Source organism: Vipera ursinii (genome assembly GCF_947247035.1).
Source record: "Vipera ursinii genome assembly, chromosome: 6".
Taxonomy (NCBI): domain Eukaryota; kingdom Metazoa; phylum Chordata; class Lepidosauria; order Squamata; family Viperidae; genus Vipera; species Vipera ursinii.
The window spans coordinates 1,862,502-1,887,024 of NC_139515.1; the positions used below are offsets into that span (position 1 = coordinate 1,862,502).

At 45.5% G+C, this 24,523-nt stretch overlaps 1 protein-coding gene across 1 annotated transcript in view; it reads left to right on the top strand.

Annotated features, from left to right (window-relative positions):
* Positions 1-24,523, top strand: part of LOC310642721 (rho guanine nucleotide exchange factor 5-like) — a gene marked incomplete at its 5' end in the record, with an annotated part of 56,335 nt that overhangs the window by 25,854 nt on the left and 5,958 nt on the right. Inside the window, 14 exons of the mRNA XM_083366608.1 lie at positions 756-855; positions 1,584-1,779; positions 2,610-2,691; positions 6,233-6,297; positions 7,991-8,244; positions 10,486-10,646; positions 13,213-13,365; positions 14,672-14,801; positions 15,791-15,865; positions 16,586-16,675; positions 18,249-18,400; positions 19,515-19,676; positions 21,113-21,183; positions 21,938-22,042. Of these exons, the coding sequence (XP_083222734.1) occupies positions 756-855; positions 1,584-1,779; positions 2,610-2,691; positions 6,233-6,297; positions 7,991-8,244; positions 10,486-10,646; positions 13,213-13,365; positions 14,672-14,801; positions 15,791-15,865; positions 16,586-16,675; positions 18,249-18,400; positions 19,515-19,676; positions 21,113-21,183; positions 21,938-22,042 (1,796 nt within the window). The remainder of the gene's footprint in view (positions 1-755; positions 856-1,583; positions 1,780-2,609; positions 2,692-6,232; positions 6,298-7,990; positions 8,245-10,485; positions 10,647-13,212; positions 13,366-14,671; positions 14,802-15,790; positions 15,866-16,585; positions 16,676-18,248; positions 18,401-19,514; positions 19,677-21,112; positions 21,184-21,937; positions 22,043-24,523) is intronic.

A 24,523-nucleotide genomic window follows, 5' to 3' on the forward strand; every position in this document is an offset into this window, starting at 1 on the left:
AGACAATCAGAGTTCTACCTCCGGAATCCTCCCAAACCCATCTCTAGAAGAAGGCCTGTCCAATATAGCCAAAGAGATGATAAAGTTAAGTCTGTCTTCCTGGGGTTCAGCGCAAGACATGACTGAAAACGATGTGAAGTCCCATCAACAACTGAAGCCACAATGAAGAATGCCGGGATGTCAGGGAAGGAAGCAGTAGCAGACACACATTGCCTGGAACAAGATAGCTTAACCAGTGAGTCACCGTGTTTTTCAGTTCTTGGAAAAGAGAGAACAGAATGTGACTCTGATGCTGACAGTCTTCCATCTTGCTGGACTCTCTTTGCAAAACCCAATGAGGCAACTCAGCGAACGCAACCTTTGGCGCCAGTTCTAGTCAGAGACTCTGAGCAAACTTTGGCCCTTGCATACGTTTCGCTCTTATCTTCTAGGCAGCCTCTCCAGTTTGTAAGCCCCCCGCCCATGGCAAATGCTCAGCCAATTCCCCCAGGCCTTAATCCCAGAGGGCCTGGCCAACTCCTAGAACAACTGCCCTCTTCCAGCCAAGTTAATCCATTAGCCCTCAAATCTTCTGCCAATCAGACTGTTTTGGAGCCTTCACCCTTAGCCCCTGAAACCAGATTATCTGAGCAGCTTTCCACCTCTGAAAATGACTCGGATCCGTGCTGCCAAGTTCCGCATTCTGTACACCACCCTGCGCCACACCATGCCAGTTCACCCGTTCTGTCTAGACCTTCTTTGTTTCCTTCACTTAGCAGCAGTGCAGCTTCCCAGCGGGATAAGTCTAAACAGATCACACAATCTGCAGCTGCTGGACCAGGCCGCAACTTCCCGACACTACCTCCACCCATTGCTGTGAGCAGGGGGTCTCACAGTTCCCGATCAGATTCCAATCCCAGGAAGCATCTCGTAGTCAGGGGCAATCCCTCTGCACAGCAGAGGGCGGAGGCTTCACAAAGCAGCCCACTAGTCTCCCGTACAGGTAGTGACGAACAGATACACCTTAGTCCACCGATTGGCAATCACGCCGGTTGGAACTCATCCTCTATTTCCAAACCAGGTGACCTTGTCCTGATTTCAAGCTTGGATGATGGAATGGAAGAGGTCTCTGGTCTTCCGTTGGCCAAGTCAGCTCCACAAAACATGGGTAACACATGCCCTGAGCTGGGTCTTTCTTTGTTGGACTTGCAAGGCGAACTTTTAGGAAACGGTGCGACGGGAGCAGGCTCCTTCAGCAGCCTTCCTGAAAACATGTCCCAGTGTGCAGATACGCCAGATGGGAGGTCTTTTCATTACACTTTCCAGCCCTCAGGAGATCGTGAGGCGAAGCCCACAAATGTAAGGCAGCCTCCTTCTCTTTTAGCTTTTACTAACCCAATCCACTTTCTCCAGCTTGGGCCGCCTTCGCCCCCAAGCGTTCCATATCCAGGCGTGCATCAGGCTGAATTGCAGGATCCACAGTGGCCCAAGCAGCAGACCAGGAATGCAGAAGACCCCGTTGCATCTCCCTCTGAAGGGCCAGGAAGGTTCAGAAAAGCCATTGAAAAATCAGCGGGGGAACCCGTTTGCTCGGCCATTCATAGGAAAGGTGTGGAGGGCAAACACCCACGCCTGGAGAAGTCCTCCAGTTGCCCAGACAAAAACGCCCTTGGCTTGGGTACCAAAGAATCCGCTGTCGGCACGAAGAAGCAGCAGGCAGCGGTCAAGCAGCGAGCGAAAAGCAAAGACTGGCATCGACACGGCGTAAGGAAGATTTCTATACGACCGACGGCACCATAGGTGAGCCTTTTTTTCACGTCTGATCCCAAGCTGGCGGGAAAAATAAACGCTGTAGAGGAACGAGCAGACAAAACTTGCTTCTCTAAACACTTAAATCTTCTATTCTAGTAGAATGTCTTAGTTTAGTAACACAGGTAGTCCTTGACTTACAATGGCTCTGAAAAATGAGCGTTTTTCACATTGTGGCGATCCTTGTGGTTGTGTGATCAAAGTCCAGACGCTTGGCAACGGACTCATATTTATGACGGTTGCCATGTCCCAGGCTCATGCGACCAATGTTTGCGACCCGCTGACAAGCAAAGTCCACGAGGAAGCCAGATTTCACTTAACAACCAGGTTACTAACTTAACGGCTGCAATGATTCCCTTAACCAGGGTAGCAAGAGCTGTAGTAAAATGGGACGAAACTCACTTAACCAACGTCTCACTTAGCAACAGAAATTTGGAGCTCAGCTGTCATTAGTTGAGGACCGTCTATCTGCATGTTGATCAGCGGTGCCTGCAGGGTGGGGTCAAAAAAGGCAAGATGGCGGTAATCATCTTTATTTTTTTAAACGGTTTTATTTTAAAAGCCTTTTCTTAACATAAAATACAAATAGAAATGACGGCGATGGGAAAAAATGGGGAAGGAAAAGAGACAGAGGTGAAGATAGAACGGAAAAGTCATAAAAGTCATTAGCCTCTTTTTCAGTGCCTGCAATTGGTTCTCAGATCTCTAGGGATCTCAGTGCAGCTGTGCATTTGGTCATCAGTGACCTGGTCTGAGAGGCCTTGAGTGAATCTCAGAGATTCCACTCTTTAACTTCTGTGCCCCCTGTTCTTCCTTTTCAGAAGTCCCAGCCCCTCCCCACTCGAGAGAGGAAGCCGTGGGACACAAAGACAGGGCCAATCACTTGGACTTTCACAAATATGGGTGAGTCTCTTTGCGTCAGTTCTTTGCCTTCCATGCTGGGGCAATCCTCTCTCCCACAGAGGTGGGCCTGTGCAGAAGAGGGGTAGGGTAGGGTAGGGTATATTAGAGTAGAACATACAACATAGAAAATGAATAGAATAGAGTAGAATAGAATAGAATAGAATAGAATAGAATAGAATAGAATAGAATAGAATAGAATAGAATAGAATAGAATAGAATAGAATAGAATAGAATAGAATAGAATATAGAAATGAAGAATAGAATAGAGTAGAGTAGAATAGGTTATAATAGAATAGAATAAAATAGAATTAGAATAGAATAGAATTAGAGTTACAATAGAATAGAATTAGAATAAAATAGAATAGAGAATAGAATAGAATAAGAATAGAACAGAATAGAATAGAACAGAATATAGAAATGAAGAATAGAGTAGAGTAGAGTAGAATAGAATAGAATAGAATAGAATAGAATAGAATAGAATAGAATAGAATAGAATAGAATAGAATAGAATGTAGGAATAAAGGATAGAATAGAATAGAACAGAATAGAATAGAGAATGAATAGAAAGAGAATAGAATAGAATAGAATAGAATAGAATAGAATAGAATAGAATAGAATAGAACAGAATATAGAAATGAAGAATAGAGTAGAGTAGAGTAGAGTAGAGTAGAGTAGAGTAGAGCAGCGTTTCCCAACCTTAGGAACTTGAAGATGCGTGGACTTCAACTCCCAGAATTCCCCAGCCAGCTATGTTGAAGTCCACGCATCTTCAAGTTCCTAAGGTTGGGAAACGCTGGAGTAGAGTAGAATAGAATAGTATATGGAATGGAACGGAACAGAACAGAGCAGAAAAGGAAATAGAACGGAATGGAATAGACTAGAAAATGGAGTGGAGTGGAGTGGAGTGGAGTGGAGTGGAGTGGAGTGGAGTGGAGTGGAGTGGAGTGGAGTGGAGTAGAGTAGAGTAGAGTAGAGTAGAGTAGAGTAGAGTAGAGTAGAATAGAATATGGAATGGAATGGAATGGAATGGAATGGAAAGGAATGGAATCTGGAAGGGACCTTGGAGGTCATCTAGTCCAGCCCCCTGCTCAAGCAGGAGAACCTATATACCATTTCAGACAAGTGGCTGTCTAGTCTTATTTGTGAAAATAAGAAAGCCAGGATATAAATAAGTGAATCAAAAAGGCTCATGGAGAGGGAAGCTGACTTCTGACTCAGAAAAGCTCATCCTTCTTGGACCTTAGGATATAAGGGCTGCTGGCGTGGACCATCTCAGAAGGGCTTTCTTAGTCAGCAAGGAAGGATGACCATTTATGGCAGAGCAATCTGGGTTCAGAGAGTTGAGAAGGAAGCCACGCGGCTACAAAAGGCAGTTCTTTCTCAGGAAGCAATGAGCACATTCTTATAGGTAAACAGTGTTAATTCTGATTAAAAGAAAATCTCGAGCCACGTTGTAAAAGACAGGCAGTACACAGGCAGTCCTTGGCTTGCAACTCTTCATTTAGTGACAATGCAAAGTTACAACGCCGCTGGAAAAAGGGACTGACGACCGTTCTTCCCACTTACGAACTCTGCAGCCTCCCCGTGGTCCTGTGATCACAATTCAGACGCTTGGCAACGGGTTCCTATTTACGACCGTTGCTACGTGCCCAGGTCATGCGATCCCCTTTTTGCGACCTTCCGGCAAAGTCAGTGGAGAAGCCAGATTCAGTTCACAACCCTGTCACTAACTTACTAACTGCAGGAGTTGCTTAACTGTGGCAAGAAAGGTCATAAAAGGGGCCAAAATTCACTTAACAAGTGTCTCGCTCAGCAACAGGAATTTGGGGCTCCGTTGTGGCCATACGTCGAGGACTCCCTGCATTATCTCGGTCAAAGCAGACATAAAGGAAGGCTGCTAAACTTTGATCCAGTCTCCTTACGAGACAGCCGCAGAGTAACCTTAGCAATCTTTTTTAAGACGCGTGGACTTCAACTCCCAGAATTCCTCAGCCAGCACGCTACTTAGGTTGAGAAAGACTGCTCTAACCTTTTGCTGCCATCTACTGGATCAACTGAATTTTGCAGCTCAGATCTGACAGGATTGTGGGTTGATGGAGTGACTTAAGATGGGGTGGGGGGAGGACAACTTTAGGACTGCTTCCAAGTTCAAGGGACAAGTCTTTTCCCTCTTTAAAAATATGCTTTATGGCAGGGGCCTTCGTACTTGGCCCTTTGATGACTTGTGGACTTCAACTCCCAGAATTCCTCAGTTGGCCATTTTGACGAAACTGCAAGCTTGGATCCAGGCCAGGGGTCTTCATACTTGGCCCTTTGGTGACTTGTGGACTTCAACTCCCAGAATTCCTCAGTTGGCCATTTTGATGAAACTGCAAGCTTGGATCCAGGCCAGGGGTCTTCATACTTGGCCCTTTGATGACTTGTGGACTTCAACTCCCAGAATTCCTCAGTTGGCCATTTTGATGAAACTGCAAGCTTGGATCCAGGCCAGGGGTCTTCATACTTGGCCCTTTGATGACTTGTGGACTTCAACTCCCAGAATTCCTCAGCCAGCATATGCTGGCTGAGGAATTCTGGGAGTTGAAGTCCACAAGTCATCAAAGAGCCAGATTTGAAGACCCGTGTTTTAAGGGGACCTTATAGGGTACTTGAGAATATTCTAAGGCAATTGCTACTTTCATAAAGATAGGAGATCTTGATGTAGAGCAGGGGTGGCTGAAGAATTCTGGGAGTTGTAGTCCGCAAGTCATCAAAGGGCCAAGTTTGAAGAAAGACCTCTGCTTTATGGGTAAGGAAGCACAGAAGAGGCAGTGGGGAAAACCTCAGCAAAAACAACAGTCATCTGGAGTGCCTCCAGCTGTCCTTTGTCAATTAAGATTTAAGATTTCACAATAAAAGTCCACAGGTGTAGACGCTTGATATTGAGGAGACCATTTTGCATGGCTTCATTCCAGGGGTGGGATTCAGCCGGTTCGCACCACTGCGGCAGAACCGGCAGCTAATTTTTTGTCGCCCAGGGCCAGAACGGACTTCCGGAAGCGGCATCCACGCAGAGAGCCGGTTGTTTACCTATTTGAATCCCGCCACTGCTTAATTCTGAACTGCAGACAATCGTCCTTTTGCAAGCGAAATAAATTCTTCACCTGATTTTTTCTTTAAATAAAAAAAAAAAAGCAGTTCCCACGGCTCGTTTTTCTCAACTCGTCGCCCTGCAGGTTGAGTAGATTTGAAGGCGCCGTTCCCTTTGTCCATTTTTCTCCTAATCTTATGCCTCTTTATGCGCGCTTTCACCCAGGCGTGCATTTTCCCCGCACGTGTTTTCGGCTGCAAACTATCCTGTGGCCTCCAGAATAATAATTTTTAAAAAAAAATGCGATTTTTTCCCCCTCCTGTCCACGTGCAATTAGAACAAATTCAAATAACGATCTAAACAACTGTATTTTGCCCAAATGTTTAGGTGTAATTGATAAAAACCAACCCCTCTGGAGGACTTCTTAATTTTCCTTTTTTTAAAAAAAATTTTTTCCCCCTTCCTTGAAAGAGAGAAGAAAACAACAGACAATACAGAAAATATCAAACGTCGACGCTCCAGGCTGATTAATTCATGTAAGTGTTATTTCTCTTGGTATGCTTGTGGCTTTCCCCACCCCTTCCCTTAAACAGGGGTTAAACGTGTTCCTTTACTTGGGCTTTGATAACAGGACTTACAATAGTTGGTTTAGTGGCGGTTTGAAGTTACAACGGCGCTGAAAAATGTGACTTTTTTTAAATCCTATTTATATCCCGCCCTTCTCCGAAGACTCAGGGCGGCTTACAATTTTAAGCACAAATCAATGTGCTTAGCAGTAGCCTTCCTTCTATGCATATGCCTGCTTATTAGGGCTTTCACCCCCCCAAGCGGCATTATTACAAAGTCAGCTTAATTGCCCCCAACAATCTGGGTCCTCATTTTACCTACCTGGGAAGGATGGAAGGCTGAGTCAACCTTGAGCCTGGTGGGACTCGAACCTGCACTCATTGCAGGCAGCTGGTGTTACTTAAGGAGGCATTAGCCCACTGCTCCACCATGCTCCACTTAGGACTCTTTTCCACACAACCATTGTAGCATCCCCATGATCATGTGATCAAAAAATTTAGAGGTTTGGCGAATAATAATAATAATAATAATAATAATAATAATAATAATAATAATAATAATAATAATGTTGGAAGGGACCTTGGAGGTCATCTAGTCCAACCCTCTGCTCAGGCAGGAAACCCTATACCATTTCAGGCAAATGGCTGTCCAGTCTCTTCTTAAAGACTTCCAGTGTTGAAGCATTCACAGCTTCTGGAGGCAGGTTGTTCCACTGGTTAATTGTTCTCACTTTCAGGAAATTCCTCCCAGGTTGCTTCTCTCCTTGATGAGTTTCCGTCCATTGCTTCTCTTAATATAGAGGTCTTCCACAATAGAGGTCTTCTCCGCTCCAGATAATAACTCAAACAACCAGCAGGCTCAGAAAATATTTGTGCCGGTTGCAGTGTCCTGGGCTCATGTGATCCCCTTTTGCAAACCTCTTGACCAGGAACGTCCATGGGGAAGCCAGATTGGCTAAAATGGCCTTGCTAATTTAATAAATGCAGTGATCCACTTAACAACGGAGGCAAGAAAGGTCATAAAATGGGGCGAAATTCACTCAACAACCTAGCCCCAAGAATCTGGGCCTCAGTTGTGGTCATACGTCAAAATGGATAAAATATTTTGAAGAAAACAGTATCCTTGGAAAAATCCCAGGTGTCCTGTTTGGTATGTAGTATTGGAAAGTTGAATGTGAAAAATATAACGCAACTCCTGAACCAGAGACACACCGCTGTGAAGTGAAACTCTGCAGTTGTTAAGTGAGTCACATGGCTGTTAAGTGAATCTGGCCTCCCCATTGACTCTACTCGTCGGAAGGTCGCAAAAGGAGATCACCTGATCCCAGGACACACTGCAACCATCATAAATACGAACCAGTTGCCAAGCAGCTGGATTTTAATCACGGGACCATAGGGATGTTGCAATCGTCACAAGTGTGAAAAACAGTCATAGATCACTTTTTTCCGTGCTGTTGTAGTTCCAACGGACCTGTTGTAAGTTTGTTTCTTTTTCCATATATTTTATTGATTTTTTTTAAAACACAAATCACTCAATAGTTGGCAAACAGTGTGTTTGATGCCGCGCAGGATCGGAAGTCCACAACCTGTTGTAAGTTGAGGACTATCTGGAATTGCAATAGACTTAGGATCTCTTATGGAATCCAGTTTTTTTTTCCTACAGCCAAATTGCTCTACCAGGAATACAGCGACGATGCCTTGAACAAAGCCATCCAGAGCCAAAAACAGGTGGATTCACTGTCCGAAGAGGTGGAACCGCTATCCCCAAAACTGCGGAGAAGAGTGCCTATCTCTCAGGACTCCTACTTGCAACGCTTGTCCGTCTCGTCGGGCTCTTCGCTGTGGCAGGACATCCCCATGGTGCGAGGGAGTACCATGTTGCTTAGCATGACACGCGAGGAGCAGAAGCTGCAGGAGGTAAAGGACGAGAACCATCGTCGGATCTAGAGGGTGGGATGTGGCAATGAATAGCAATGGCACATAGACTTATATACCGCTTCATAGTGGTTCACAGCCCTCTCTAAGCGGTTTACAGAGTCAGCATACTTGCCCCCAACAATCTGGGTCCTCGGAAGGATGGCTGGCTGAGTGAACCTTTTTATTTTAAATGTTTTAGAATACATTTTAGAATGCTAAGTGAAACTTTTTAGTCCCATATTTATTCTGGATATAATCAATCCATCTCTTCCACTCCACAGTGTATCTCTGTTGCGAATGGTCTTTCAAATACGCTGAAATCTTTGCCATCTCCGCCAAGTTAGAAACTTTTAAAGTCCATTCTTCTAAAGTCGGCAGTTCTTCCTTCTTCCAATATTGCGCTACTAAAAGTCTCGCTGCCGTAATTGGCTGAGTGAACCTTGAGCCCCATCAGGATCGAACTCCTGGCAGTGGGCAGAGTTAGTTTGCAATGCTGCATTCTAAGCACTGAGTCTGCACGGCAATTAGACTTATATACCACTTGACAGTGCTTTACAGCACACTCTAGGCGGTTTACAGAGTCAGCATATTGCCCCCGCCACCTGAAATTATCTGGGTCCTCATTTTACCAACCTCAGAAGGGCGGAAGGCTGAATCAACCTTGAGTCGGTCGGGATCAAACTCCTGGCAGTGGGCAGAGTCAGCCTGCAATACTGCACTCTATCCACTGCACCTTGAAATTCCTAGCTCTGTCCTAATATTGCAGAGATTTAGGGTAGGAAAACAGCGCCCCCACCTGCCTCTTTCTGACCCCTGAGGGCAACCAAAAAAGATTGGAGCCATTCCAGAGGAATGCAGTAAATGTTGAATAAGTGATACGGTGATTTCTTGGCTGGAAAGAACCAACACTTGGCTGGAATCTGCTCTGATCTAATAGGTCAGTGGTGGAGAAACTTTCAGAGACCGAGTGCCCAAACTGCAACCCAAAACCCACTTATTTATCGCTGGGTGCCAGGTGGGCGTGGCTCACTGGGTGGGCGTGGCTGTGGTGGTCATGGAAGATTGGGTGGGTGTGGCCAAGGTGGGTGTGGTCATCTCAATGTTGCTCGTGGGGAGGGACACCTGTGGGGGGGTGGGCAGGGTTGGGGGAGCTCCAGGAGGTCTCTGGCAGGTGGGGCAGGAGGCTCCTCCTGTGGGATGAGGCGAGGCAGGGCGGGGGTGCCATTGCCATGGGGCAAGGCAAGGGCTGGGGCAGCTGCTGCCTGACACCATCGGCCCCCGCACACAGAGGCCAGCGAGCCCATGGAGGCCAACGGTGTCCGTCAGTAGCCACAGCCTGCCGGCCCCTCGACAGACTCACTCTGGGGCTCCGCAGCCTGTCGCCAGCAGTTCAAAGAAGCCGCCTCCAAGATGGATGGTTGGCCAACAGCTGAGGAGGCGATGCAGTGGGTCGTGCCTGGGAAAAGGAGAGCATGCGAGGCCAGGATAGACGGGATCGGGGGGAAAGGAAAACAGCCATGCCGGGATGCATCCAGCCCCGTGGGACCTCGGCAAATTAGCAGGCGGCTGGTTGAAGAGGGACAGTTGCCACCTCCGGGGCATGGCACGGGTGCCCACAGAGAGAGCTCTGAGTGCCGCCTCTGGCACCCGTGCCATAGGTTCGCCACCAATGTAATAGGTGGTCTCAGTTAAAAAGGGAAAGATATTTCTGCTACACTAATAAAGAACTCAACTCTTCTGCTGACTTTGGTAGAGGTTACACCCATGTTAAATGCATGAAGGATTTCAATCTCAAAGCTGAGGACAATGAGATCGCGGAGGTCAGCAGTCTGGCAGAAGTGGAACAGCCAAAATAATGCAAAGCATCTCTCTGTTTTTTTTAAAATGATCCCTAAAATAGATCCCTAGACAGAGAGGACTGCAAAAGAGAGGGCTGATAGTGGACAGGCCTATAGAAAAAAAAGAGAGCCATTAAATTGGACTGGTCTTAATCTGGGCAGGTAGAAGGCAGGGCTGACTCCCCCAATCTAGCCAGTTTTTTTTAAAAAAAAAATCTTCGATTTACTGCAACGACTGATCTGATTTGAATTGAGTCAGAGGTGTGTCCCATCTCTCTTCTGGAGGATGGGATCAGGAACGAAATGCTGGCTTCTTCTCTGTCAAATATGGCTTTTTCGTCTGGAAGGAAATCTAATTGCGGCGCTGGGGACGCGCTTTTCCCCTCTATCTTCTTAAAAACAGGCCAAGTTTGAACTAATTGCATCCGAGGCCTCTTACCTGCGGAGCCTGAACGTAGCCGTGGACCACTTTCAGCACTCCCAGGAACTTCAGGGGGTTTTAACCACTCAGGACAAACAGTGGCTTTTCTCCCGTCTTCAGGATGTCCGGGACGTTAGTGCCAAGTGAGTTCTCTTTCTCCCTTTCTCCAAAGCCAACCGCTAATACACCGAGCAGAGGGCAGGAGAAGAAGCAGTGGGTGGAAGCTTATTAAACAGAGAACCAACCTAGAAGGATTTCTCCTTCTCCTGCTTGAGCAGGGGGCTGGACTAGAAGACCTCCAAGGTCCCTTACAGCTCTATTCTGTTCTGTTCTATTCCCTTCCCTTCCACCTAGAATACTGCAGCCAATTTTGATCACCCTATCACAAAAAAGACGTTGAGAGTTTGGGGAAAATTCAGAGAAGAGCAACTAGGATGATCCAAGGCCAGGAGACTAAAATATATGAAGAACGGCTGCAGGACTTGGGTCTGGCTAGTCTAAAGAAAAGAAGAAATAAGGGAGTCACGATAGCAGAGTTCCAGTATCTGAGGGGCTGCCCCAAAGAAGAGGAGGGGGTCAAATTATTCCCCAAAGCACCAGAGGGAAGGACAAGAAACAACGGTTGGAAGCTGATCAAGGAGAGAAGCAACCTGGAATTCAGGAGAAACTTCCTGACAGTGAGGACAATTAACCAGTGGAACAGCTTGCCTCCAGAAATTCTGGGCACTCCATCACTGGAGGCTTTCAAAAAGAGACTGGACATTCACCTGTCTGAGACAGTATAGGTTCTCCTGCTTGAGCAGGGGGCTGGACTAGAAGACCTCCAAGGTCCCTTCCAGCTCCTATTCTATTCTATTCTGTTCTGTTCTGTAATTCTATTCTATTCTATTCTATTCTATTCTGTTCTGTTCTGTTCTGTTCTGTAATTCTATTCTGTTCTGTTCTATTCTATTCTGTTCTGTTCTGTTCTGTAATTCTATTCTGTTCTGTTCTATTCTATTCTATTCTGTTCTGTTCTGTTCTGTAATTCTGTTCTGTTCTATTCTATTCTATTCTATTCTGTTCTGTAATTCTATTCTGTTCTATTCTATTCTATTCTGTTCTGTTCTGTTCTGTAATTCTGTTCTGTTCTATTCTATTCTGTTCTGTTCTGTAATTCTATTCTGTTCTGTTCTATTCTATTCTATTCTGTTCTGTAATTCTATTCTATTCTATTCTATTCTATTCTATTCTATTCTGTTCTGTAATTCTATTCTATTCTATTCTGTTCTGTAATTCTATTCTAATCTATTCTATTCTATTCTATTCTATTCTATTCTATTCTATTCTATTCTATTCTATTCTATTCTATTCTATTCTATTCTATTCTATTCTATTCTATTCCCTTCCAATCATGCTATTCTACTTTCTAAGTAATGGGGTCATTATTTAATAAGAACTAGGCTTCTCTCCTTCCCATCTTCACAAACATCCAGGAAAACCTCATAGCATAGTCTTACAGTGCTACAAACTTTTGTCTCATATAATACCCTTTTGTCAACATCCAGTTCGAGAATACAAATAAAACTCCAGGTTCATTCCCTCTCTGAAAATCTTACTCTTTATCAGATACACTGCATTGTAATGTTGAAGTAAAACCAACTCTGAGGTTCCCAGACATCAATTCCTAGACTTAAACAATAATTTTCCCAGCCAAACCCTCAACGTCTTACATAGTCCATATAAACAAGTTTCCTTTGTTATGGGAACCGTCTGCTTCAAATCCACACCTGTTTTTGTGTACTTGAAAAGGTTTCAGTGTCTCACAGTCTTCAGAGGAATCATAGAGGTTTTGTTTCTCCATCTAACCCACTCGAAAGTAACACCTCCCCCCCTTACTCTAAAGGCAAGTTGAAACGCAGAGGCATGTAGCTGCCAAAGTTTCATCCTTGAATTGGGATCCAATGGAATAAAATGGAATAAAAAAAAATCCTGCTCTTACCCATGTTTTCTCCAAAGAGTAGAATAGAACAGAACAGAATAGAATTCTTTATTGGCTAAGTGTGATTGGACACACAAGGAATTTGTCTCCGGTGCAGAAGCTCTCATTGTACATAGAAACAGCAAAGTGGTAGGTCATAGATCATACGGTAAATCATTGTTACACTCATTAATCATAAGCTCCAAACGACGTGATAAATCATAAGATACCAGTAGGAAAAGATAGTAGGAAAGATGAGAAGATGAGAAGGATAATAGCAAAGCAGGCCTACTACATGGGTAAATATCTTTAGTCCTGAGATACTGCTGTGGGAATTAGGTGTGCAGCAGAGTGATGGCACTGGACCACCACGGAGCCTCCCTTATTTAGGACAGCCAATATCCTCATTCCCTGTCTATTTCCTTCTTCCTGTTGAATTACGGCAGAATTAGTATATGAGTTTCAATCCACAATTTATGTCTAGGTGTAGTTTTAGAGCCTGTTTTGTCTCTGTTGTATTTGACTTCTACCATAATTAGTGGTGAATCTCTCCTGTTTGGCATGTTTGTTTGTTCAAAGTGTCACTTCCCTCAGACCAGCCTACCCAAGTAAGGTGGTTTCCCCCCCTCCCCCATTGGGGTCAACAATGGCCCTTCCATTCTTCTGAGAGAAGGATCACAGGTCAACCACACAAATGCAATAACGGCGTTCTGCTTCTCTTTCATGATGTAACCTGATGATGCCTGCAGCTTCCTCTTTGAACTGGAAGAGAAGCTTGAGGAGAACATGTTCACCTTCAACGTCTGTGACGTGGCGCTCAAAAATGCACCAGAATTTCGCAGGGTTTACTTGCCGTATGTGACCAACCAGACGTATCAGGACCAGACTTTTCAGAGACTGATGTAAGGACCTGAAGATGCCTTCCAGCTTGCTTCTCCCTTTTTCTAGTGCTCTGCAAAAGCTTTTTAGGCGAACCTGAAGTCATATTTCTTCTCCCGAAATTACAGCTTTCTACTGTAATTGATGCACATTCGAATGTTAAGGCAGGGGTCTTCAAAGTTGGCCCTTTTATGACTTGTGGACTTCAACTCCCAGAATTCCTCAGCCAGACACCATTTTGTTTGTTAGATTTAAGACAGGGGTCTTCAAAGTTGGCCCTTTTATGACTTGTGGACTTCAACTCCCAGAATTCCTCAGCCAACCTTCATTGTGTTTGTGAGATTTAAGACAGGGGTCTTCAAAGTTGGCCCTTTTATGACTTGTGGACTTCAACTCCCAGAATTCCTCAGCCAGGCACACATGCATGGCTGGCTCAGGAATTCTGGGTGTTGAAGTCCACGAGTCATAAAAGAGCCAAGGTTGCCTACCCCTGGACTAGACTCACAAATCAGAGACAAACCAAAATTCAGTTGAATGGTCCTTTGTATCTCGGTATTGGGGAGGCGAAGAAAGTTTGTTCCTGGAATCATTTTACAAGTTTAACTTTTCATTGTAGGCAGGATCCAATCTGAGTCGGTCATCAGGACTAGAGGTTTAGTCTTCTGAGCTTTTGGACTCATACTGGCGCCCATCCTCAGGGAACATCTCTCTACTGGAATGTGTGCTTTGGGTTATTCTATGCATCATATTTATGTGGCATTCCTATTGGTTGATAGGTGTGTTGAGGACCGGTGATTTGTGTTCTTGTTTCTTTGTGCTGCCAAGCACCTGATAAGCTGGTGGTAAATTAACGCTCCTGTTGACTAGCAAGGGGCCCGTTTCCCAGGCTTCCATCATTTCCCTGGCTGTTTTTGTACCTGTTCGGCCAACAATTTTAGTAGCTGCAAAATTGAACGTATGTCCTTGTTCATTACAATGTGAGGCTACCAATGAGTTTGGGTCTCCTGGTCTGACCGCTCACTTGTGTTCTTGCAATCTGGTGGTTAGCTTCCTCCCCATCTGTCCTACATAGTCACAGGGACAATCCGTGCGAGGGATCCGGTAGATTACATTAGAAGTATCTCCCACATCCAAGTGATTTTTGCAATGCATGGTTTCATTGTATGCTTTCTAATATAGATTAGTTCTGATTTCGGTGGGAAATGTCCAGCAGTTCTTGACAAATGTGTTATGTTTTGATGAGCTGGACCTCAAGTCTTTCCCACTGAGCCTCTTTTACATCCCAGCCTCCGATTTTTGTCACACCTCCCTTTTTCTTCCCTTGGCTAGGAATGGGGTTCCTGCTTTCCAACAGGTCTTGGAGAAACTGGAAAGTGACCCGGTGTGCCAGCGCCTCTCCCTCAAATCCTTCCTCATTCTCCCATTCCAGCGCATCACACGACTGAAGCTCCTCCTCCAGGTAGGAAGACTTGCCTGCTCAAAGTTCCCTATCCTATCCTATCCTATCCTATCCTATCCTATCCTATCCTATCCTATCCTATCCTATCCTATCCTATCCTATCATGTATTTCTGTTCTATTCTATTCTATATTTCTATTCTATTCTATTCTATTCTATTCTATTCTATTCTATTCTATTCTATTCTATTCTATTCTATTCTATTCTATTCTATTCTATTCTATTCTATTCTATTCTATTTTTCTTTTCTTTTCTTTTCTATTCTATTCTTATTCTTATTCTTATTCTTATTCTTATTCTTATTCTTATTCTTATTCTTATTCTTATTCTTATTCTTATTCTTATTCTATTCTATTTTTCTATTTTATTCTATTCCATTCCATCCCATTCCATATTTTCTGTTCTGTTCTGTTCTGTTCTGTTCTGTTCTACTCTTCTCTACTCTTTTCTGTTCTGTTCTGTTCTGTTCCCCTCTGAGAAAAAGAGAGGAGATGTTAATCAGGTTCTCTAGCAAAGAACTCTAGATAGAAATTGTGGTGTTGCCCATTTCCTGTTGTCAAGATGCTGGCGAGAAGGGGTTGTGAGATTAGTTTGAGTTCAAAACCGATGACTCTTTTTTAAAAAAAAAGGGATTAGGAAATATAGAAGCCTTCCTTCTTTTTTTAGCTTTTCACAGCAAGCCAGTTTGGTTTAGTGATTAAGGCACCAGGCTAGAAAACGGGAGGCTGTGAGTTCTAGTCTCACCTTAGGCATGAAAGCCAGCCAGGTGACCTTGAGCCAGTCCAGCTCTCTCTCTCTCTCTCTCTCTCTCTCTCTCTCTCTCTCTCTCAGTCCAACCCACCTCACAGGGTTGTTGTTGTGGAGAAAGGAGGAGGAGGAAGATGTGTTGGATAGGTTTGCCAACTGGAGTTATTTGTAAAAATGATAAAGGCAGGATACAAAATGAATGAATGAATGAAGTAACAAATAAATAATGCTTTCCTCCTGCAGAACATCTTAAAAAGAATCCCACCTGGGGCCGATGAAGAAGTTCAAGCCACCCAGGCATACGATGCTCTTGAGAAGGTAAAAGCCGCTCAGAATCTGTTTTCTAGACATCCCTTGTCTTTCCTCTCCCCACGCAAAAATCTCCCTTCGGTTCAGAAGCTGAAATAGCCAAGGTGGTGGTGGAGTTTTATCCCCTTTTTGGAATACAGAGGCGTGATAATACTCTACCTCTTCGTAAGAGTAGGAATGGAAAGGAAAGCATTTAGTTTGCCCCTGAATGTAAATGTATTTAATGAAGAGAAGAGAAGAGAAGAGAAGAGAAGAGAAGAGAAGAGAAGAGAAGAGAAGAGAGAATATATAGAATAGAAAATATGGAACGGAATGGAATGGAATGGAATAGAATAGATTTGGAATGGAATGGAATGGAATGGAATACAATAGAATAAGAAATAAGAATAGAATAGAATAGAATAGAATAGAATAGAATAGAATAGAATAGAATAGAATAGAATAGAATAGAATATAGGAATGAAGAATAGAATAGAATAGAATAGAATAGAATAGAATAGAATAGAATAGAATAGAATAGAATAGAATAGAATAGAATAGAATATAGGAATGAAGAATAGAATAGAATAGAATAGAATAGAATAGAATAGAATAGAATAGAATAGAATAGAATAGAATATCTTTATTGTCATTGTGTCATTGTCATTCTTTCATAGTAAAAATTGGTGATTCTTCAAATAATCCCCCCCCTTCTATTTTTCTAATCTGATGGCATTTTCCTCTCTACAGCTCATCAAAGATTGCAATGTAAACGTCCAGCGTATGAAGAGCACCGAAGAATTAATTCACTTAAGTCAAAATATGGAGTTTGAATGCAAGGTAAAAAAAAATAAAAAATCCTGCAAGGAATCTGTTTTGGGTTCACAGGTCTTCTAGATATATATAATCTTCCCCCATACCCCATGCCCAAAGGTTTTCAGAATTTGGAAACCCTTGCCCAAGATTTGCAGAACTAACATCCTTTTAACTTTTGTTTCAGTTCATGGTGCAAACAGAATTCTCAGGACCACAGTGGTAGGTGGGGGCTAGATCAATACCAATACCAATGCAATGTACAGGTAGTCCTCGACTTAACGACAGTTCATGTTGTAACCTTTGAAGTTACAACAGCACTGAAAAAAAATAGAATAGGAAAGAATAAGAATAGAATGCAGAATGCAGAATAGAATAAAAAAAGAATAGAATAGAATGCAGAATGCAGAATAGAACAGAACAGAATAGAATATAGAATAGAACAGAAAATAGAACAGAACAGAACAGAATAAAATACAGAATAGAACAGAACAGAATAGAACAGAATAACAGAGTGGGAAGGTACCTTGGAGGTCATCTAGTCCAACCCCCTGCTTAGGCAGGAAAGCCAATACCATTTCAGACAAATGGCTGTCCAAATGACATATGACCATTTTTCACACTTATGACCGTTGCAGCATGGTCACGTGATTTATATTTGGATGCCTGACAGCTGACTCAGATTTATGATGGTTGCAGTGTCTCGGTGTGTGTGTGTGTGTGTCTGTGTGTGTGTGACGTGATCCCCTTTTGCGGCCTTCTGACAAGCAAAGCCAACGGGGAAGCCAGAATAACAACCGGGTTACTAACATACCAACTTAAGAACTTCACTTAAGAAATGGGGCAAAACTCACTCAACAAATGTCTCAGCAACAGAAAAGCTTGGGGTTTGAGGGGGGCCGTGAGTGGGGGCCTAACTCTATAAGTTCATGGTGATCAGCAGGGAGCGGATAAAATTGTGAGGGCTGTCCAAAAGTCCCCGTGAAGTCGACAAAAGCTGAAGTGAACTGGCCGTGCGATTCCAGGAATCGTTGCAAGCTTTGGGGAGGCAGCAAAAGCTTGCGTGTCCACAGAGGTTACTCACTCACTCAAGGAACTATTAGTCACTCCAAATCCACACACACAAGATTGTTTCCTTCGGCAGAAGCAGCTGACCACGTTGAGGACAGATGTACTGCTCTGACGTCACCCAAACAGTCTGTCTGTCGAATTGCTTTCGTTTTTCAAGCACGGTCCTCTTAATCTGAGCTTCCTCAGGGCCCCGTTCCCTAATCCTGCTAGTAGGTAATACGAGATCCAGAGTGTGAGTCACAGAGCACGGAGAGGGCACAATCTTTTAGGAAGCTCTCTGCGTGGTCATGACTTATGCACCAGATGTACATGCTGCTCATCTTCGCTGTGCGAGGCGAACGCCTTCACGGAGACAGGAAATCTTAATTCCTCCCTGACAGCCTTCTTGTGCACAGGCCGTAGTCCTTGACTTACAGACTTTTGTTTAGGGACCGTTTGATGGCAAATGGTCATAAGTCGGGGACTCTCCGTATTTTTTAAAAAAAGAAAGAAAAGGGCTCGTCTAAAAGGAGAATACTTGCTTTTGCAGATTTTCCCACTGGTCTCGCAGTCCCGGCGGTTAGTGAAACATGGAGAACTTACAGCTCTGGAGTATAACATCAGCTTGAAGTGGAAACTGACCACCCGACCGATCTACCTCCACCTCTTCAATGATTACCTGCTTCTATCTCGACCCAGGGAGTAAGTTTTTTTTTTGGGGGGGGGGGCGGTGGTCTCTGAAGAATCCAGGGCTGTCTCGACCCTGTGAAAGAGAAGCAAAGATGAAAGGGTTTGTGGCTCATGGCAGCTTCAGACGTTGTTCTTCTTTCCAATAAGCTAGATGGCTATAGAGAGGTGGTAGATGGCTAGCCTTTTCACCTGCCCTCTTGAGAATAATAATAATAATAATAATAATAATAATAATAATAATAATAATAATAATAATAATAATAACAACAACAACAACAACAACAACAACAGTAATAGGCGCCTTGGGTGCAATCCCAAAACAACTGGAACACCACTTGGACACCATCATCGGCATTGACAAATTCAGTCAATTGCAAAAGGCGGCCTTACTAGGAACTGCTTCCATCCTGCGACGAGATCTGTAATACCATCAAACATCCACATCTGCCTATCCCGGGTCCTTGGTAAGGACTCGATAGGTAGACAAAAAGGCCAAATCCACTCTGAACATCTGGCTGACTGTGCAATTAATAATAATAATAATAATAATAATAATAATAATAATAATAATAATAATAATAATAATAATGACTTGGAAGGTACCTTGGAGGTCATCTAGTCCAAACCAGGGGTAGGCAACCTTGGCTCTTTTATGACTCGTGGAAATTCTGCTGGGAGCTGAAGTCCACGAGTCATAAAAGAGCCAAGGTTGCCTACCCCTGACCTACACCATTTCAGACAAGTGACTGTCCAGTCTCTTTCTTCAAAGCCCCCAGTGATGGAGCCCCCACAACTTTTGAAGGCAACTTCTGTTCCACTGCTTTAACAGAATAAGAGTATTTCAGAGTTGGATGGGACCTTGCAGGTCTTCTAGTCCAATTCCCCGCTCTTGCAGGTGTTTAAGAAGAGCCTGGACAGCCATTTGTCTGAAATGATGTAGGTTCTCCTGCTTGATCAGGGGGTTGGACTAGAAGACCTCCAAGGTCCCCCCCCCAACTTTGTTATTCTGGTAAGCTGAAATCCAGGCCGTTCTTTCTGCATTCTCCTGTGTTCTTAAAATGAAACTGAACAATCTCGGCCCAGATCAGTGAATGTTGACACCTGTTTTTCTCTCCCTGTCCGCCAGGAATGGGCGCTTCATTGTGTTTGATTACGCCGCCTCCTCAGACGTGCGCGGGGAAAAGTGTGAAATGAAACTGCACGGCGACAACAAAAATCTTTTCCGCCTTTTCCTGCTGCAGAACAACCAGGGGAAGAAAGTGGAGTTCCTCTTCCGCACAGAAACGCAGTAAGACTTGCACTCAGCACCCAGCTCACTTTTTACAGGAGAAGCTGGTTTACACAACCAGCAAATTCGGAGCAGCACCGAAACCTCTTCTTTAAATAAGGGGTCTTCAAACTTGGCCCTTTTATGACTTGTGCTGTAGTGGCACAGTGGTTAGAATGCAGTATTTCAGGCTGACTCTGCCCACTGCCAGGAGTTCAATCCTGAGCAGATCAAGGTTGACTCAGCCTTCCATCCTTCCGAGGTTGGTAAGATGAGGACCCAGATTGTTGGTGGGCAATACACGTATTTATTTATTTATTTATTTATTTATTTATTTATTTATTTATTTATTTATTTATTTATTTATTAAATTTTTATACCGCCCTTCTCCTGGAGGACTCAGGGCAGTGGTACAGGGCAATAAATATCGAAATATAAATACAAAAGTTAAAAAAGATTAAATAATTATGCCCAATAATACAATAATTAAAACTATGTTAAAACCAAATCCAAACCCCAAACCCATCAGGCCAGGCCGGATTGTTCAAATAGATAGGTTTTTAGATCGCGGCGGAAGGACGAAGGTCGGGCGCCATCCGGAGCTCAACCAGAAGATGGTTCCATAAATCCGGCGCGCCCACAGAGAACGCTCTCCCCCTGGGGGCCACCAGTCGGCATTCTTTGACCGGTGGCACCCTGAGGAGGCCCTCTCTGTGGGACCGTACTGGGCGAAGGGAAGTTGATGCCGGCCGCAGGTGCTCCCTAAGGTATTCCGGACCCATGCCATGTAGGGCTTTGTAGGTCATTACCAGCACCTTGAATCTCACCCGGAGGGCAACCGGCAGCCAATGCAGCTCGCGGAGCAGAGGTGTAACATGGGAGTATCGGGAGACCCCCAACACCACTTGCGCGGCTGCATTCTGCACCAGTTGAAGCCTCCGAGTGGTCTTCAAGGGCAGCCCCATGTAGAGAGCGTTGCAGTAGTCTAAACGAGAGGTCACGAGCGCATGAGTGACCGTACGCAGGGCATCCCGGTCTAGATAGGGCCGCAACTGGCGCACCAGGCGAACCTGGGTGAAGGCCCCCCTACTGTACACTTGACTGTAAACCGCTTAGAGAGGGCTGTAAAAGCACTGTGAAGTGGTGTATAAGTCTAAGTGTTGTTGCTGTTGCTGGCAATCCACTGCCACAAAAAATGACTGGGATACTGGCCAATTAATCAGCAAACCCGGCTCATCTTGGTTTATTATGCCACCAATGGGTTCCTATTGAGGAATCGGGATAAAACTGTTGCCCCAGGAATTTACAGTGAATGATCTGTGAATGCATCCCCATGTGGCTGACATAACAAGCCAGGTTTTAGCGCAGCAGAGGCACCACAGCCGAGCATGTTTGAAAATCAAGGAACAGAGTATCCGAGTATCTCGCCATCTGACCGCTTTCTTTGCTTTTCCTAGGAGTGAGAAACTGCGATGGATTTCTGCTCTGATGCCACAACAGCCGGAACCTGACCTGTTGGATGATTCTGGTAAAAAATAAAATAAAATAAAAAAAGCTCAGGGCACAAATAAAACCAATAAAAGAGAATATTTGTAGCTCAGGGTTGACCTGTGGGGTCCTTAGTGCTCTCTGAGCTGGGTTGTTTTCTTGTGGATGTTTCGTGACCCAAATTCAGTAACATCGTCAGCATTGATGAAGTTGCCTAGTTTGGGTGATGAAACGTCTGCAAGAAAACCACCAAGCTCAGAGAGCAGCAAGGACCCCACAGTTCCTCGTCCTCCTCGTCCTCGTCCTCCTCCTCCTCCTCCTCCATTCCACAAACCCTGCTCCCTTCTAGCACTGATGATGTTGCCTAATTTGGGTAATGAATTAATGGGTAATCGTGAGCTCCAATGCAATGCATGGGAAAAAGAGGTGTGGCTTTTGTTGTCCAATTCGGGTTGCCCTCTTGATTTTTGACAACCTTCCTACGGACCGCGCTCTTCTTGAAAGCAAACTTTCATTAAAACAAAAGCACCAAGACTCAACGATTTTAGATTTTAAGGTGGTGAAAAAACAGAATCCAGAAACCATGGCCCACCCATCGATGTGGAATCCCAGGATATGAAATAGGGCTAAATGTTTTAGGATAAATATTTTAACCTGCGTCAATCCTCTTGACTTTTGAGCATCTTTATTACGTGATGTAGAAAAGGGAGAGGTAACTTGTACTAACCAAAACCCATTTTGAACCAGCTTAATTTTCCCCAAATGACCATCCCTGCATCCCATCCCATTTCCAGATGCCCCCCAGGTGCAGTGCGTGAAATCCTACAAGGCGCGAGAGCACGATGAGCTGACACTGGAGAAAGCCGACATCATCATGGTCTTGCGGCAAAGCAGTGATGGTGAGTTGACCCACATGGGGATGTGGTTGTAGAAAGCACATTTCTGGCCTGGCCGCTGGTTTTCTGGTGGTAAGAGGTTCCTTCTCCTTGCAAAATTGGAAGTGTCCGTAGCGCAAAAGGGCCCAGGGCAATGATATCTTAACCAGTGTGATGTTATGGGCCAAGCCTTTCCCTGTGGACTCTTCGTTCTCCATCCTCCTACCAAGTGGAAAATGTGTGGGATCCATATTTTTCTCCCCAAGTGGTCAAACTCATGGGTTGGCTCTGGATGAAAAACCAGGTGCCGGTGGTTGCAGCTGAATCCCAAACCTGCGGAGGTGTCCTCTCCGATTTTCAAGCAAGGATTGAGTTGCTTGGAGCATGGGCCGCTACACCGAAAGCGCTTTTGAAAAGGCAACTGGGCTTTCTTGGGGTGTTTTTCCCCCCCTTGAAAACATTTTGCTTCTCATCCCAGAAGCTTCTTCAGTTCTCTGTCAGAAAGTGCGGTTGCTTTTCGAAAAGCACCTTTGGGACAACCTGTTGTGAATCAGGGCCAGCCTGTGGGCCCGACAGCCGGGTCCGATGTATCGGAGGACTCAGATGTGGGGGAGGAGGGAAACGAACCGGCTGATGATGATTTGGAGACTTTGCAGAGTCCTCAGCCGGGAACCTCTTCTCAGCTGTGTGAGCCCGAGAGTGCGGAGGATGATGACCCACAGCTGGCCCTGTTCAAGGACGCCCGACGCAGGAGGCAGACGAGCAGGGACAAACAAAGGAAGGCTATGGGACTCCTCGGGAGGAGGCACAGGGAGACCACGCCCTGAGCTCTCTATAAAAGAAGTGTTTGGGGAGGGGCTAGTTGCTGAAAGCAACTTTTTCGTTTGAGAAGTCAAGCTCTTGTATTTTTGTAACAGTGTAATTAAAACTTGGCAGAAGCCTTTTGATCTTGGACGCTTTCCAGACTCTTCCTTTGATTAGGGGTGCGAGAAGAGGGCTGGTTCAGAACAGTTTGCTTTCAGCCACCCACCCCTTAATACTACGATGGAGCAGCTTCTTGCCGAGAATGTCCAGCTCAACCAGCAACTCACCTTGCTGGCCACTCAGGTGGCACAACTGCAGGCTCAGGTACATGCTGCCCCCCCACCCAGGAGGAAATGTCAGATAGCTATGCCGGATAAATTCGCTGGTAATCCAGAACTGTTTCCTGCCTTCCTGGGACAATGCCAGCTTTATATCAGCGTGAGAGCAGCTGATTTCCCCACTGACCGAGATAAGGTGGGATTCGTGTTGAGCCTTCTGTCGGGAGATGCAGCTCGTTGGGGCACGCCTCTGTTGGCACAGCCTAGCCCTTTGTTGGATAACTTTGGGGGGTTTTGTGACCATATGCGCCTCATGTACGAGGACCCGATTAAGGCACAGACGGCCACCCGACGCCTGAAAGCTTTGAGGCAGGGTCAGCGCCCTCTACAGGCCTATATCAGCGATTTCCGGCTGCTTAGCCAGGATTCCGCCTGGAATGAGGCTGCGCTCGTGGATGCCTTTCAGGATGGCTTGTCAGAGGAGATGTTGGATGAGCTGGCCCGCGTGGACATTCCCTCAGACCTGAATGGGCTGATCCATCTTTGTCTGCGGATCGATGCCCGGCTGCAGCAGCGTAAGAGTCGCCGTGCCACCCCACAGACCCCTGCCGCCCCTGTTGTGCGTGAGCCCCCGGTCCAGAGGGAGGAGCCAATGGAGCTGGGTGCCGCCAGGTCCCGTCTATCGGTGACGGAAATGGACAGACGACGATCGGAGGGGTTGTGTTTTTACTGTGGGGACCCTGGACATTTGGCTGCTTCTTGCCCGAAGAAGCGTCAGCGGGCGTCAGTGACCAAGCCTGCCCCGAGAAAGTCCCCTGCTTTGTTATCGGGAAACGGCCCGAGCCCGATCTAGACGGTGTGAAAGATCGGGCGACCCACAACATCCACACCGAGCGACGCCGTTCCGACGGTGCCTGTGAACCTCCACGGCATTTGATTTTGGAGGCACGTCTGATCCTCCCTGGCAAGTCAGAGGGGATTCCAGTCCATGCCTTAATTGACTCTGGGGCTACCACTAACTTTACGGATTCGGCCTTTGTGGCCAAATGGGCTGTTCCCCAGTGTCCAGTGGATCCGCCCATGCTTGTGGAGACCATCGATGGTCGAGTGCTCCTGTCCGGGCCTATCACGGCCGCCACGCAACCCGTGTGTATGGCCATCAGTACCCATGTGGAGGCCATTCAGTTCTACGTCACTTCGGATCTGCACTTCCCCGTGGTCTTGGGACTGGCGTGGCTCCGGGCACATGATCCACAGATCTATTGGTCTCAGAACTTGGTCACCTTCCCAAGTTTGCAGTGCGTGGACCACACCCGCCATATCTGTGCCGGCCAGGTGGAGGGTTCCTCAGGGGTTTTCCTTGCCTCCCGAACTGTCCGACTTTGCTGACGTGTTCAGCGAGTCAGAGGCGGACCAATTACCC